This window comes from Malus sylvestris, chromosome 14 (assembly GCF_916048215.2).
Source record: "Malus sylvestris chromosome 14, drMalSylv7.2, whole genome shotgun sequence".
Taxonomy (NCBI): domain Eukaryota; kingdom Viridiplantae; phylum Streptophyta; class Magnoliopsida; order Rosales; family Rosaceae; genus Malus; species Malus sylvestris.
In genome coordinates, this window is record NC_062273.1 from 5,349,597 (window position 1) to 5,367,439 (window position 17,843).

At 36.0% G+C, this 17,843-nt stretch overlaps 2 protein-coding genes across 3 annotated transcripts; both read right to left on the reverse strand.

The window, feature by feature from the left end:
• Positions 1-311: 311 nt before the first annotated feature.
• On the reverse strand, positions 312-881 carry LOC126600460 (uncharacterized). Its single transcript, XM_050267021.1, has 2 exons — positions 631-881; positions 312-510 (listed from the first exon to the last, which is right to left on the reverse strand). Exons 1-2 carry the CDS (start codon positions 879-881, stop codon positions 312-314), a joined length of 450 nt encoding a protein of 149 aa, XP_050122978.1.
• Positions 882-1,559: 678 nt separating this feature from the next.
• On the reverse strand, positions 1,560-4,716 carry LOC126600977 (uncharacterized). 2 transcript variants are annotated; one of them, XM_050267673.1, is made up of 7 exons: positions 4,626-4,716; positions 3,440-3,715; positions 2,945-3,165; positions 2,604-2,822; positions 2,385-2,483; positions 2,214-2,294; positions 1,560-2,113 (listed from the first exon to the last, which is right to left on the reverse strand). In XM_050267673.1, the coding sequence occupies exons 5-7, from the start codon at positions 2,400-2,402 to the stop codon at positions 1,700-1,702; spliced, it is 513 nt and encodes a 170-aa protein (XP_050123630.1). In that variant the 5' UTR covers positions 2,403-2,483; positions 2,604-2,822; positions 2,945-3,165; positions 3,440-3,715; positions 4,626-4,716; the 3' UTR covers positions 1,560-1,699. The 2 variants fall into 2 exon arrangements, with proteins under 2 accessions (XP_050123630.1, XP_050123629.1); XM_050267672.1 differs by lacking the exon at positions 4,626-4,716 and having other exon boundaries at positions 3,440-3,976.
• Between the last annotated feature and the right edge of the window lie 13,127 nt (positions 4,717-17,843).

The window sequence follows — 17,843 nt, forward strand, 5'->3', positions numbered from 1 at the left end:
TATGGGCAACAATATAGTTGTTTATTTTATTTATCAAATAGTTAGGTGGTGTCGGTTAGGGCTGACACTAATCTACTCTATTCGAGAGTCTTTCTCAGTATTTAATATCACCTCTATCCGACTTGAGTTTCAATGTCACTTTTATCCAACACTACAATCCTTTTTTTATTTTATATATTTTTCCTTCTTCTTGGCAGATTAAGGGGACTAACCAACATCAAAAGCCTTTTCGTGATGCTAGCATGTTATCGGTTCTTTTATCCAACATTACATGAGTTTATGTCGGATTTTTACCTAATATCCGACAGAAATTAGGTTTTCTTGTCGGTTTTAGGACCGTCAGTTATAGGTAATTTTGTAGTAGTGTCATCATCCCTTTGCTCGGAAGTCACTTCCTTACCTGCACCACTACAATTAGTAGTATCATTATTTTCCCACTCAGCTAGATAATCTCTTGTAACGTTAATAAAACCCTGTTCAGCCTCATTCAGCTGATTATCCACTTCTGACCTATTCATTGCGAAAGCAACCTCATGAAAATAATAAGCATCAAGACTTGAAGATGGCAGTAGGCCTAAAGTAGGGTGGACTATCCCATGATAACCTCATCTAGCTACATTCACCTCCAACAACTGGTAGGTAGCCGCAGCAGCTGGCTGGACCTCTGATAGAGCAACAGTAACATAGGGGTTACTTCCATAGGTTCCAATGGCATTTGCGAATCTCCCTATGAACTGATTATTTTGGTAGCTGTGGGCGTTTTGGTGACCACCCAAGGCCTGACCGAAGGAGAAACCTTTCTCACAATGGGTGCACTTGAAGAGATATTTTTTTCCAGAGTTGGCCGTGTTGTCTTCAGAGTTGGTGGCACTGTTTAACATGGTGATTGGTTTGGACGATGAAAACAAGGTAAATTGAGAGTGAGAGAGTGCTGGTTTGGAGGAAGTAGTGCAAATGAGTGGTTTATAAAAGAGTGAAAACCGGACTTGAAGTTGGATTCAATTAAAGTTTCATGTATGAACTTAAATGTAGTGAGATTTTGTGAATCAGGGACAAATTTGGTCTTGTGAGAGCTTTATATATGTGCTGATTTAGGGCTTGTCACTACTAAATTAAACAGCTTGCGCAATAAGGGACATTTTGTCGCGCAAATAATTATTTGGTTGCACATAAACTATGGCGACAAGAAAATCATTGCGCATATTTTGTGGCGTAAAGCTTGTGAAAAAAGACATTGCGCGATGAACATCTTCAAATTTGTTGCGCGTCATAACAATTACGCGACGCTTTACTAGTCGTCGTGTGAAAGTTATACGGACAAAGGTTTTCGTTGTACGATATAAACGAGTACAAGTGCGTTTGTGGGTAATTTGTCTTAAAACTTTTTGCGTAACGAAATCTATAGTAGGTGCGTGGTAATGCGCGACGAAGAGTAAGACGCGCTTAATTTTACGCAACGACATTTCGCTGTCGCGCACGTGTAATTTTTAATAAAAAAATAGAATAAAAGGAAAAAAAGAACAGATTTCATACCAATGAGAAAGAAAAAAAAAAGCAAATTAATGAATAAGTTTGTTATTTATGATATAAATAAAAATGTACGTACAAATATAAAGTTAAAAAAAAAAAGGGAACAAAACTACGAAAATAAAGAGGCAAAATCTATAGGCATATCATTCAAAGGTGCTTGGTAATCTTGCTACTGGTTGGGGACGGGGTTGGAGGTCGACGGGCTTGATTGCTGTGCTTGCTCGGTGTGGAAGGGCTGTGAGGGCGATGGTGTCGAAAAACTGGGGAGATGTATTCCAGAGGAACTGAGGGCTTGTACAAGCATTGACATTTGAGACTTGTACGATGCCAGCTTACTCCTCAACCTAGCGACTTCCTGCGTCAAAGCCGTAACCTTGGTCTTTGACTGCGAGGATGACGAGGCTCTAGTCTCTCGACGCCTGGCATTTCCCATCCCCCGACAATATGTCCCTGGCCTCCTACTGAAAGTCTGGTCCAACGTCTTTGTGACGATGTGAAACCCTGCATCGTCAAGGGGATCCACAGACTCGATCGGCGTGTTCGAGGGAAGGTGGGAGGCGAACTCCTGAAGCACCACATGTCGCTTCTCCACCATAGTTGCTTGTGAAAAAAAACATGGATTATTAATAGAAAACAATTTGAAAGAATTAGTATAAATGTTTAATGCATAAGAAATTACTTACATGAAGGGACTGGGTCAACTCATTCCCAGGCCGAACATAAACGTCAGCAAAGACGTCGATCTCCAGAAAATTTGAACCCTTCTAAAATCTAAAAAGATAAGGAAAATGTTAGTATGAAAAAAAAATTATTAGCGACATTTTAAAATTGGAAATAAAAGTTGTAATATATACCTTCCGTCGCGCCTCCATCCTATAGGAGAAAGGCCTCGAACCCGAATGGTGGAGAAGAGTCTTCTTATCTCGATTGATCTTGTTCGCCTTCGCCTTCTTCTGTTATACAAAAAATAAATGTGTTAGTTGTAATAGTTAAAGAAAATTAAAAAAATTAATAATAAACATTATTAAAAAATAAAAAAATAAAAATGAAAGAAGTCATCATTAAAAACGCACCACATATGTCGGGTCCTTAAAATGACCGCAAAGCCAAACCCAACTATCTTGTCAGTCCTCCAACTCCTTCGGACATCCCTTCTCAAAAGCGACTTGCGGATCATCAAACTCCTGGAACCATTGGTGCAGGTCACTCTTCCACTACTTGTAGCGTTCAGAGAAGAGCCGATTGACATACACGAACTTGTCTTCGTCCATGTGCTCCAAATTGCAGTTTGTCTGCAATATAACAAATATTTTGAAAGCATTAGTAATAAAAGACAGTAATACATATAAATATATAAAATTTACATGAAAAGCATTAAAAAGGCGACGCTACTTATGGACAATTGATTGCGCACCATAATCTTCGTCTCCTTCAGCATCGCCTTCCAAGACTTCCACAACATAGGGCAAAAGGTCCGCACGACATGCCCAATGCCGTGGGCCAATGCACCATGCTGCTCAGCCGTTGGTGCTGCCCGATGTCGCTCATTGTATCCGATTGGGATACGACCGTTGGTCACCCGGGTGACCTTCCCCGTCTTCAATTGCCGACAAAGTCGCTGGGTGTTTTTCTTCGCTGCAAAGAGATGAAAAAAAATCATTAACCCATAACTAATAACAAATCCTACTAAAATTTCGGCATTACCTCTCCTATAATTAAAGCATTTCCCAAAACCCTGAAAATAACATAAACAATATACATATCCAACACAATGATCACAACAGTTTAATAAAAGGTTCGGAACGATGAAAACTTTTTAATCCTTACATGACATAACAAATTGAACCTAAAATAAAAAAACTTAGTAAACAAGGGAATGAAGGAGTGAATTGGGATTGTATATGTGTACCGGAGGCATCGGTTGTGGATCCCGATGGCGACATCTGGTCCATAGTGCGGGGGTGTCGATGAGTTCGTTTGGCGCTAATAGGTAACGCCACCGAAAAAGTCGATGATGCCTGCGCCTGTGGGACTGGAGGACCATCTGAGTGAACCGGATTGACCGGCCTATGGTCCATCTCTGTCGGAGCAGTGGCGGCAGTAGTAGGTTAGTCGTCGAACTAGGTGTAGCCGTCGGACTAAGTGTAGAAGTCATCGGCCTCCGGGTTCTAATGAGGTGAGACATCTACAAAATTGGCAATCAATTTGTTTAGTACACAAAGATTTTGATTCTGTTTTCACATGCTTACAACTTCAATGGCTACAAAAGGATTGCTAATTGTTGATTTGATTTCAAATTAACTTGTTAACTGAAATAAACATATGGGAATTCCAGTCCATTGGCTGGTCAAAATCATTTTCTGAATGCATATGGGCAGATTCAATGATTTTGGAGATGTAGAAATATGAAAATAATTGAAACATTCCCATCATAACAAAGTTCATGTGCTCTTCGATTTGCAGCAAGAGAAGCTTGCTAATACCTCTCATGAAAATCATATATATATATATATATATATATATATATATATATATATATATAATCTAAACTATAATGGAGGAATTCAAATTATTGTGCAAAAAAAAAATATTAATATCAAAACGTAAATGTAACTTCAAAATTGGAAGGCCGAATTCAACAAGCAACACAATCGAGTCTATCTTATTAATAAGGCAACAACAAAGGGTAATACCCCATTATATATCAACAAATCATGGTAGTCAACAATGCAAATCCTTAATTTAAGAACCCTGTACTTAAATTAGAAAACCCCTAATTTGAACCCTGTACTTGAAATTAAAAAACCCCTAATTTAAGAACCCTAATCTAACCCCCAGTGAAGCACCCTAAATCTAACCCCCAATTTAAGAAAACCTAATCTAACCTCACTGCCCAAAATCGTTCTCCTACATTAAGACCTAAATCTAACCTTAATTAAGAACCCTAAAAACTCTAATTTAAGAACCTAAATGTAACCTCCAATTTATGAACCCTAAATCTAACCCCACTGCCCCTAATTTGAAAAAATAAAAACCCTAATTCTAACCCCCAGTCAATAAACAAATTTGAAACTAAAAACTGAAAAGGAAATTACCTGTTGGAGAAAAAGAGGCGATGGACTGAGAGAGGGATGGAGAGACGAGGTAAGTGAAGGAGAGACGGATGAAGATAAAGAGGAAGGAAAGAGAGGGTATCGCGCGGGGAAAAAAGGAAGAAAAGGGAAGTAAAGGAGGAACGAGACGCACGAGGGTTAATAATATAGAATATTACGCAATGGAGTGTTCATCTCGCAAGGCTAAACAATCGTCGCGCAAGTTTTTTAAAATTTCTGCCAAAAAAATCGCTTTATTTAAATTTTCAGACAGTTGCGCGACAAAATATATTGATTCGTCACGCAAGTTTTTAAAAAATTTCCGTGAAAAAATGCGCTTTAATTGAATTTTCAAACACGTTAGCAACGAATACATATATTTCGTCGCGCAAAGTATATTTGCGCGACCAAAAAAATTTTATGCGTTGCGCAATTGTGTTTTAAATTGGTTTTATTTTTTATTTTGTTTACAATTTATTATAAAATACAAACAAAACAACTTTATTTACAAAGTAATTCACATATAAAATGGGAATCATTCATGCCATTTTTTCCATCACTCTATATAATGCATTAAACATTTCATGTGTTTTACAAAAAAATTACAAAAAAATTGCCTTAATCTTAATCCGAACTATAATAACTTTCACTTTCGTCATTATCATCATTTTCAGTGTCCCATTCCTTATCATCGATAGGTACGTCACCATCGTCGTTCATGCGCACTGGACTATCGTATCGTGGAATATTACCGAGGTCAATCGTGATGGACTGAATCGATATTTCGATTGAAGATACTCTATCTATCTGAAATGGTTCTTGGATAAGATTAGTATCTCGGAGTGTTTCCGCACCACTTTCCATGAAAGATTCAAGACGTTGGTCAACAACATTGTTGATGTCGTCGTCAGTACGGTCTTGTTCTGGTATAGCATACATGTTCCTATGATCCATCTTCTGAACAACTTTCCAACCCCTCCCGGATTTAGGGTCAACTAGATACACAATTTGTTTTTCCATGGCTGCTAATATGTAAGGGTCGTCATCGTACCAAGTTTTGGTAGTGTTCACTAATAGTAATCCATGATCTATTTTCACACTTCCATGCCTATTTGGGTGTGTATCAAACCATTGACACTTATAAAGGATCACTTGGCACCCGTCTTTATAAAGCAATTGCACGACACTTGTTAGTTTGCCATAGAATTCAATGTCTGTACTTTCGCCTCCTCCGGGGACATGAACACCGTTGTTTTGTGTACACAACTTGTCATCCCGTGCACCCACTAAGAACTTGACGTCGTTGACATGGCAGCCCGAGTACAATTCAACGCGAATTGGTCCAAATGCTAAGTTATATAACTCTTCACTGCACGCAGGGGAATTACATGCTTTCAGTTGATTCACCTAATATTAGACAAACATTTAAATTTGTTAGTTCGAGCAACTTAATTGGTACAATATATATGTCCAATACAAAACACTTCAAACTTACATATTCGAGAAACCACTGCGAAAACAATTCACGATGTTTCTTGGCATACAAATGTGAAGAATATGCCTGCTTCATCATATTTTCATGCTCGTCTAGGTGTGACAGTGTCTCGTCACAATTGTTGAGTACAAACCAATGTGCTACATCCATGTCCTTCTTGGAAAACGACTCGCCACAAATCGGATCTCCGAATGGTCGAGCGACCTGGGCAAAAACTGAAAGTTTCTCCTTTGGAACACCCCCATCATTATTGCGAGGAGGACGATTGAAAGTTGTCTCAACATCTTTTAAATACATTCCACAAAATGTAAGTGCCTCATATGACACCCAAGCTTGTATAATGGATCTTTCAGGCTTCGCTTTGTTTCGTACACTTTTCTTCAAGTCTCCGAGAAGCCTGCCAAAAGAAAATGATATGATACACATATTACTAATCGTAATATATTTAATATCGATTAATAAAAAAGATGAGGAATATATACCTTTCTATTGGATACATCCATCGAAAGTTGACTAGTCCAGCAAGCAATGCCTCATCTGGTAAGTGAACCATCACGTGTATCATACTTATGAAGAAGGCTGAAGGAAATATCATCTCAAACTTCCATAGAACTTGCACAATGTCATGGCGCAACTGATTAACGTTCGTTCTTCGTAACGTTCTTGACGTCAATTGCAAAAAAAAACTGGACAACAACATGATTGGTTTCACTACATCGGGTGGCAAGAGATGTCGAATACCCATAGGAAGTAGGCGGTGCAGAACCACATGACAGTCATGACTCTTTAAGCCAGCTAATTTACCCCCGTCAACTTTCACGCAACGCGCGATATTTGAAGCATACCCATCGGGAAACTTTACAGACAATAAAAACTTTAAAATTTCTTTCTTGTCATTCGGTTTCATTGAAAAAAAATGCAAGATCCCTTATGGCTTTATCATTGTCCCTATTCATCCATAAACCCCGTCGTATTCCCATTCGTTCCAAATCAAGATGAGCTTTAATCGTGTCATCTGTCTTGCCTTCAATATCTAGAATTGTGCCGACCAATGTGTCAAATACATTTTTCTTAACATGCATAACATCGAGGTTGTGTCTTAATTTTAGTTTAGACCAATACGGGAGCTCAAAAACATAGACTTGTGTGTCCAGTTCATATGTGTAGCAGGTCTTGTCCTAGTGACATTGGTCCCGAAAAAAGCAAAATCCAAATGGTTAAGCTGTTCCAAAATCTGAGCACCGGACCATTCTCTAGGTTTGAGGCAATGCTCTTTCTCCCGGTCAAACTCTTTATCCTTCTCTCGCCACTCGTGGTCCCAAGGCAACCATCTTTGATGACCATGGTAACAATCTTTTCCAGCATGCCAACTAGATGTTACGTCTTCCTTGCATACAGGGCATGCCATATAACCCCTAGTGCTCCACTTGGAAACCATTGCATATGCGGGGAAATCGTTCACAATCCACATCATTGCAGCCCGCAAAGTAAACATCTTGCCAGTACATTTATCATATGTGCGCACACCGTGTGTCCATAAATCTTTTAGCTCATCCACTAATGGCCGTAAGTATACATCGATTGACCTACCAGGATCCTCAGTTATCAATAGAGTCATCATCATGTATTCTTTTTTTATACATTTCCATGGTGGAAAATTATACGGAAATACAAAAATCGGCCAAGTACTGTGGTGTTGGTTTAAAACCCCAAACGGATTAAATCCGTCAGTGGCAAGTCCTAATCTAATGTTACGAGAATCAGCAGCAAACTCGGGGAACGTTCGATCGAACTCTTTCCATGCCTCCCTATCTGCAGAATGTTGCATCATATCGTCGTCTACCCGTTTTTCCTTATGCCATCTCATGTCTGTGGCAGTATGCGACGACATATAGAATCGCTGCACCCTAGGTTTCAGGGGCAGATAACGCATGACTTTTTGTGGGATCTTAGTGGTTCTATTATGAGATGTCATTTTGAACCTCGACTCATTGCATACAGGGCATTTATCCAATGTTTTATACTCATCATAGAATAAAATACAATTGTTTTTGCAAGCATGAATTTTTTCATAACCCAATCCAAGACCTTTCATCACCTTTTGCGCGTCTCTATGGTCTTTCTGCAAACAATTGTCATTCGGAAGCATTCTCTTGAAAACTCCCAAAAAGTAATCGAAACACTGGTTCGACATACGATGCTTTATTTTTCCATGCATTAGTTCCACAATGGCCATGAGAACGGAAAAGCTTTTGCACCTAGAGTATAACTCTTGGTTGGCATTTTTTAATAGTTTTTCATATTGTTCGAACTCTGCACTGTCCATTGGTGTAGGCACGTCATCTTCCCCTTCATGATTGGTGTTTGTCGATGCAAATGGAAAAGCATCATTTATAATATCCATGACTTGTTCATTAGGATCGACAATAGGTTCAACATTATCCATTCTTGTAGCATTTGAAGACAAAGTATTGTCTAATTGTTCCCCATGATGGTTCCAAGTATTATATGTCTCAATCATTCCATTCCTTACTAAAAGAAATCGAACATTTTCTATTGTCTCCCTTAACGTGTTGTTACACCTCCTACAAGGACACCGGATTCTAGTTGCACTCGGGTTGTGTGTACTTGCAAAGTCAATAAAATCCTCGATTCCATCCAAAATATTCGTCCGCACATCTATTCAGGTTCTGTATCCACGTCCTGTCCATAATTCATGGAACCACAATAACAATACAACAATCACAATACAACAATCACAACAACTTCATACCAACTGATAATGTTACCTTATGCCTCCGGTAGGGCCCCTATCCCATTCGGGAATGCATAGTTATGTCACGTAAATTTACGGCTATATCAGATTAGATTTCGACGTGGATGAATTTCGGTAGCATCTCGATACAGTTCTTCAGGTGTATGACCCGAAGAAGGTACAGAGATGATACCGAAATCTCCACAACCGAAACCTAATCCTTCAACCATAAACTACGTGTCATAACTGTGCATTCCTAAATTGTCCAAATAATGGGACAATTCAAGAATTAATTGGACCGCAGTCATGCTTTCGCATTCATGCACGAAATCCAACTAATCCTTAAACGGGAAACTAAGTTTTACTAAAAATAAAAAAACAAGTACGAAGTTAATTTCAATTAACTCTGTACATCACAACACATATTTGTACGTCAAGTACAAATTTAACAACATAATATAAATATAATTTCATAGCACAATATAAACATAACAAACTAAGTTCAACATAATTTAATTAATGATTAAAAAATAAAACGAAGAAATTACCTTCTCAATCGTTATCCACCAATCGCTAATCACACACAATATCCTTATAGAGAACGAAATTAATGGTGTTAGTATGAATTTACATTAATACTTTTACCGTAACGATAAAAAACGCTTACAAGACACACCGAGATAGCTCGATCAACCTAGAGAAGATGAAGGGAGTAGTTTACATGATGAAATTGAGAGAAAATGAAAATAATGGATACCAGATTCAGCAAAATCGCAGGGATGAGTGCAGAGGCACAATCTGCAAATTTTTCCCAGAACCTTCCCCAGAATCGGCCATTCTTTTTTAAACAAATTTTTTTTGAAAACTTCGACTCTGAAACTGTGTTTATATAGCACTAGGATAGCTTTGCGCGACGAAATAGTCGTCGCGCAAAACTATAAGCCGTTGCGCAAAATGCATCATTAATGAGCAATAAATTGGAAGGTTTGAACGCATTCAGACATCACACTGCGCGACAAACACATGTATTCATCACGCAAGGTGTATTTGCGCGACGAATTATCGTCGTGCAATATATTGAGCGACGAATAGAATAAAATAATTGTAATTACAAAGTTTGATATCTATGTTTACGTAAACTTTGTAATTACAAACAAATATTCACAAACGATTTAATACCTTAAATATTTATTCTTAAATTAATTAATACTTTAAATATTTATTCTATAAATAATTAATACCTAATATATTATTCTAAAAATAGTTAATACCTTAAATATTTATTCTACAAATAATTTATGTCTTCATCCATACAATTATTTTCAACATAAGTACGATATTCATTAAAGATTAAAAACACATATAAACCATGGCCAGGGTGCTTACATTAGGTCTAAAAAAAAACCGAACAAGAATTCAAACCTAATTAAGTCCAAATACATAAATTAGAAAAAAAAACCTTTAATTTAAAATTGTCGTACAAAACGTAAACTTTAAACTACTATTTGGATGATCCTGCTCCATTCCGCAAGACTTCATAACGCCACATATTGTAACCTTCCTCCAACCCATCCTCCAGCAACTTCATCAATTGTTCTTTTGGTTCATCATCAAAAACATACTTACGCTGTTACACATATATACATATAATTAATTCTAACATATAACTAAAAATTTCGCAAACTAAATTATTGATCCATCAACAATATTCTTACTAATAGTTCATCCATCACAAGCTTTTTCACATTTCCCGGCACATCTTTCCAAGAACGCCACTCAGCAGTGGGGCAATTATTCCTCATAGCTGCAGCAATTGCACGAGCAAACACAAAATGTTCTCTCATATCATGCACGTCGGCCTTGCGCACACTCTCATTATTGTTTTTATCCGCCATCTCAGCACGAACAGAATTGTGAAGAAAAGGACAGTAGAAGCACCTATTTATAGCATCTTTGCGTGACGAAGTCTTTGTCACGTAAACATCTGCATTAAATAGCCTCAAATTTACCTGATTCAGATGTATTGGAAGGTGAAAAGTTGGTGGAACTTGCGCGACGAATATTTGTCGCGCAAAAGTAACATTTCGTCGCGGAAGTTTTTCCCGCCAAATTAAATTACCCGCGTTTTCTTGCTGACTTTAAGTGACGACAAAAAATATTCATCGCGCAAGAATACTTAGCGCAATGAAATTTTCGTCGCGCAAGTTTAATTTATTTATTTTCTCTATTTTTTCTATTTTGCGCGACGAAGTTTTTTTTTGTCACGCAAGTGCGTCTTGTGTGTTGAATTTTTGTTCGTCGCGCAACCTATTTTTTTTACTAGTGTGTGGAACTTGGATTGCAAGAAAAAGAATTGAGCCAACTAGACAAGCACACAGTTTTAGTTGGGAGACTTTGGATGCGGTCCTTAGCTATGAATTTTCTTTGATTGAAACCTTGTTGGTTTTTAATTTATGATTGAGGTTCCTAAAATTAATGTGATAATTTATTTCTATGTACGTTACTATGTTTTTTAAATTAAAAATTAGAAATTTTAGTTGTTTATATAAATGATATTTTAAATAAAAAACCATAATTTGTGGGATTAAAAATATTAAAATATAAATATACTATAGTGTGTGTGTGTGTATATAAACATGGGTACATTCATCAAAATTAACCAAAAAAATTATTGTATCAAAACATGGGTACATTCTTCAAAATCACAAAAAAAAAAAAAAAAGATATTAGGCTTAATAACAATAGTAAATTTCTTCGATTAAACTTGACATGGATACATTTTAAAATCAAAGAAAAAAGAATGTACCCATATAAGTTTAAAAATTGATTAGAAAAAAATTGAATAGATTTTATATAAAAGAAAATGGTACATTTTACATATAACAAATCGGTATATTTAAGAATGAGTATATTTTAAGATTAAAAAGTTTTGCATGAATAGGTACATATAATTAGCATGGGTACATTTAGCAAAATAAAAAGTACAAATAAAAAAACATATATGGGTACAAATACAAATAAACTTTAAAAAATATGGGCACAAAAAGAAATTAATATATGGGTACAAATTAAAACTAAAAAGAAAATTAGTACAAATTAAAAAAGAATTACATTTAAAAACTAAAACTAAAATTTATGATAAAAAATTTAGTCATAAATATAAATATACTAATTGTAACATTTTTAACATTAAATGAATATATTTAGAAATAAAAAAATATTTTATTATTGAAATAATTAATGATGTTATTAATATCCAAGGAGCTTGATAAAAAATTGAAAAGGAATAAGATTTTAATCAATGATGTAGCAAAAGAAAGGATGAGAACCTAATTTCTCCATTTTCGTTCCTTGTTTTCATACAGTTTTGATTTTTCTGTTTACCACTTGGAAAAGTGTCCCTTGATGTATATAGATTGTGTCCAATTGTGAACCCTGTTGAACCTCAACTTTCTTAAAACCCACATAGGTTAAGTAATGAACCGTATATAAGTTAGAAGACAAATAAACACATACATGTCTGTACTTTCCTTAACTGGTAGTATTTGGTATGAAAATGTATATTCACTCGTAAAACATCTGGCGCAACTGTAATTATGTCTGTACTTCAGACATGTGCTTGCTAGATTGAAATATAGTGAGATTTAATTTGACTTAATATGCCCTGGTAGATAGCTAGGGCCCCGGTTTAATGAAAAAAAGAATTTCAGACTTGATTACAATTTTGGAGCAATAATTATGTTGTCAATTGTGCCTTTATGTTTGACACTCATATATTGTATACAAAAAGTTTAGATAATCAACTATTTTGTCAGCGCGATGCTGCATTTCATTTGATACATATGCACCCCAAATATTTGGAGTACTAATTTATTTTGTCAGTGCATTGTCTCTTAGCTTCGGACAATACTGCACATTTTACATTTTTAGAGAATAAGTTATTTTGTCGGTGCGCTGATACGTTGTCTCAGTGCATTGTCGCACAGTGCCTGAGACTAATATACTACACTTGAAACTTTTTGAACGCTAATTATGTGGCACTAAACTAGTCTACCCAAATTTTTTGAAGAATTAATTATTTTAACGGTTGCAGCAGTTCGTCTAAGAATAACGTATCTATGCTGCACTTAAAATCTATCATACAATAGGCAACAATACTACATGTGAAATTTAGGATATATGACAATATTGATCATAGATTTTTTTTTTTGAACAAACAATATTATCTACACTAAGGGGGAGGGGGTTGGTTTTAGTCTTACAATGGGCTAGCAATAATGTGGTTCAAATTTACTTTTGACAAAAATTGAACCGAAGACCTATTACTTATAAGTGAAGAAAAATACTATTAGACCGTAGTACTAAGTGATAGATATTTATCACTAAGAATATTTGAAAATATTTTTCCCTACTTGATTCATTCAAGGACCTTAATTATTAAAGGAAGAACCTAATTTCGACGACAATTTTCATTGTTTTTCTTTTTTATCTCACTTAACTGAAACCTGGATTAAATCTTCACATTGGATTTCTAGGTTGAATCTAGAAGCTATTACCTATATATGGGTGATTTTAAAGACAGTCCACAATTTGTTGAACATATTTCCAACTGAAAACACTCCCAATTACTTAAATTATTTTAATATACCAACCTAACTTACTAACTTACCCACACCACCCTCACGCTCACCCCTCCATATAAGTTATGACCACCTGGATCTTTTATCCCAAAAGCACAAACTGCCTTTACCACGAAACGATTACATTAGCCCTGAAATTTTACAAGAACTTTACCTTTGTCAACAAAACAATATTGCTGCTAAATTATCTATTAGTAGCGAATATGACTGGTGTGGTCGTTGCCTAAAGTAATTAAGGTCATTCTTAGGAGCCAAATTATCAAGAATCTAATCTCATGGAAATAAATATGATTTATTAGACATAAAAATCTGCCAGAAATGACATATTAAAACTAGGGCACAATTAGCCTCTTGAAAATGTGGTTTATCAATCTTGAAAACCATTTTTCTGAACAAACAGATAATGCATCCACTAAGATTTAATACACCAAACGGAAAAATTTTGCAAAATAAGCGAGAGCTAGAGGTGGTGCCGTACATATCTTTTGCTCGGCGGAGTTAACAACAAAAAATAAGGGTCGAAACCTCCACTAACTACCGTTGCGAATTACCAGTAAGACTGCATCCAGCTTAATTTACAGTCAACTTTATAACTGATTATGTCTGAACTGCCCAATAATTACTTCTGTGAAGCCATATAAGTATAGAACCAACACACACTTGCACACACATCAATAAGAGGAAAGAGCAGTTACAAACTTTCAAATACAAACAAGACTTAATATATATTCCATGATGTCTCACAATTACATTTTGTATTCATGGAGGACATAACCTCTTACAAGAATCGCTGGCGACAACACAACAAGAGAAACGGAAAGGGCACACTCACTGGCGCACACTAGAAACGGAAATAACCTCGGCTAATAAAGCTAGTACTCTTCTCTTTCTCCCTGGCTACCTGGCGACAATTATTTTAGGAAATTCTTATCCACACTCTAGGAAATTATTGTTTTTGGAGTGCAGATGTCAACTCCCTAAAGTTTATTTTATTTAATTAGGTTTTATTTTACTTATTACCTCTGGATAGAGCTAAGCATACAAACGATGCATACCTATTAGGAAACAGAGTGAGAGAGAGAGGGAAGACTCGAAGAAATTGAACTTATTGGGGTTTGAGATTTAAGTCCAGCTCTTCAGTCTTGGAAGTACTTGTTTTACCATTACCTCCACGAATCCAGTCTAAACCAGAACCAGAAACCTGCATGTCACCACTTCCTATTGCCAAGCTCAGGGTCACATTAGGCATCTCCACTTTCAAATCATTATTAACATCAACATACTTACCCTTCTTGTTGTGATGATCCGCCTCCGCATCATCATTATCATCGTGAACACGGTTGTTCTTTTTAGATCCACAAGCACCTCCATCACCAGCTCCTGATCCAAACCCTACCCCGGTCATTTTCGGATTACAGTCCCCCGCCATTCCCATGAAATGGAGGTACTTTTGTGCACTTGGAGTCGCAGTTCTGCTGTTGTCGGTGATGGAGTCATCGTCGCAAGCTGGCGGTGCCCATCTCAAGGGCTCAGGTGACGACACGTATACCTTGAAGCTGTCGTTTTCTTCAGTAATTCTAGAGTTGTGAGCTGAGGATCTGGAATTGTTGAACATGGAACTGTTTGACATCTTTTTTCTTAAGATGGTAAGAATTGGACGCAATAAGAAGGAAGGGAAAGAGAAAATTAAGAGAGATGATGAGCAATGGAGCTTGTTGGTAGCACCAAGTGGAGAGGAGGAGAGCGTATATATAGGCGACAAGGAGGGTTAATTTAATTTGTTGAGAGTAACAATCTTACACCAGGCAAAGAGAGACCTTACATGTGCTTATAAGTAATTGAGTTACTCCTTATATTACCAATTTGGTTCTATGGTCGAAACTCAATTACTTCATGGTATTTGAGCAAGTTGTCCCGTGTGTGAAGCCTAATGGCAACACGTGATCCATGTACTAATTTGTATTGTCCACGTGCTAGGCTTGAAAAATCGCCACACGTGAGAGGTGTGTTGAGCGTACCAATCCTACATGGAGAAAGAATGGACCTTGCATATGCTTATAAGTAATTAATGTACTCTCACGTTGCCAATTTGTTTTATGATAGAATCTCGAGTTCTTCATATATATCTAGGAGTTGCATGAGTGGGACCTAGCAGGTTAAGGTAGAGTTATTTAAGAGGAGGGTAATGTAAATTGGAAAAGGAATCTAACTCAAAGTTGAGGATGTCGTATGCCTTTAGATTTCTATGAATCACACATTTGTTAAGTAATGTAACGCATAATATATAGCTGATTAACCAGCTTACTATACATATGTTCACGAAGTGGTGTGAAATATGTATGCCACCTTTTGTTGCCTATTCCTTAACGTGATAGTGATGTGTTGGTAGAAAAATGTATAAGCTGACCCAGTTATTTAGTTAGAGACATGAGTAAGGCTTTATTAATTACCATAATATGGTTTTAGCTGCACTGTATTTTCCCAGTCCAACTTCTACTAATTTATACTTGCCGTTTACTATGAGATATATATATATATATATATATATATATAGAGAGAGAGAGAGAGAGAGAGAGAGAGAGAGAGAACTATGAGATATATATATATATATAGAGAGAGAGAGAGAGAGAGAGAGAGAGAGAGAGAGAGGGGACAGAAAGGATTCTCATTTTTTTTATAAAAATGAGAATTAGTTGTGGGTCCCACACCACATCAAACATTAACGATCCGAACTGTCTATTTTTCAAAGTTGCAACTCATAGATCATCCTTATAAAATATTAGTCAAATCGGAAATATTTGAGACATCTGATTGAGTTCAAAGAAATTGACAAACATAAAAACATTGAAATTTCTTTGTGATAATTAAATAGGCATATGTTTCAGATTGAATTGAATTTTCACAAGGCTGATCTATGAATTAAGACTTACAAAATAGACAATTCGGATCGTTGAAGTTCGATGTAGAGTGACTCCCACAACTAATCCCCATTTTTTGAAAAAAAAAATGAAAATCCCTTCCTTAAGGGGCCTACACACACACACACACACACACACACACACATATATATAAAGGTTCTAAAAGACGCTAGGCGCTAATCTGGCAGCGAGATAGGGCCTTGCGCCTAGGCGAACTAGGCGGATTTAAGTAAATCTATTATATTTTGTGTAGATAAGTGTCTGCTTATACTTAAAATGTATATAATTTCATCATAAATACAAAATGGAATGACATATATATTATGAAGTATTGAAACATAATGAAAACATGGGGAACAAGGATATAATGTATGTTCATTTAAGTATGCAACAAGTCTTCTACAATTTATTGAAAAAAAAATGCAAAATGAAAGTTATCCATTTTCTCACAACCAAGGCAGGTGCCTAGGCAGGTCTGGGCGGACTAAGCAAGTGCCTATGCAGACGCTTTAGCAGGTCTAGGTACCTTTTCTTAATTTTCAAACACCTATGCATTAATTGGGGCTAGGATCTTTGGAACAGTGATATATATATATATATATATATATATATATATATATATATATATATATATATTCCCTTATTATACATTTACGAGACGAGTTACAACCATATAGCGCAACATATACTACCAATTTGAGAGACTTGAAAATGTTTATGGTATATGAAATAAGCCTCTTATTATATAGTGGAATTTCAAATAATTTTATCATTGCAAGAGTTTTTAGCGAAGAAATTAGCATATAGCCAAAGAATCATAGAGGACTCTATTAAGAATTAACAATAGCATAAAGAGGAAAATATTCTATGAATATAGCTTGTAAAGTTCATTACACTGTGTATAAGAATATTCCAGGCATAATATTAGTTACCTCTAAAAAAAAAATGAGCTGTTATGAGCACCCAAGAAATGTCATTCTGCAATTCAGGTATATTTTTTTCACCATAAGTTTTCATAAATGAAGAGTGCATGATGACATTTTTAGAGTACTGTAGTGTTCACATTACGTATGACATTAACATATTGCATATTAAACTTTGAGAGAATCAACAATTTTTTCGGCACGTTGTCGCGTTTCATCTTACGCTTTATATGCATCGGAACTTCTTGGAGAAATAATTATTTTGTCAGCTTATTGTCTCCTCGCTTCTAACGGTAATATATTGCGCACTTTACAGTTTCAAAGAATAAGTTAAATTGTCGTTGCGCTGATATGTTTTGATCTGTATGTTGTCGCGTTTCATCTTACCTTGTATATTCATCTTACGTTGTTGCGTAGCATCTGACACTAAGATATTGCACTTGAAACTCTTTTAGCACAAAGTTTTTTGTTTAGTACGTTGTCGCGTAGT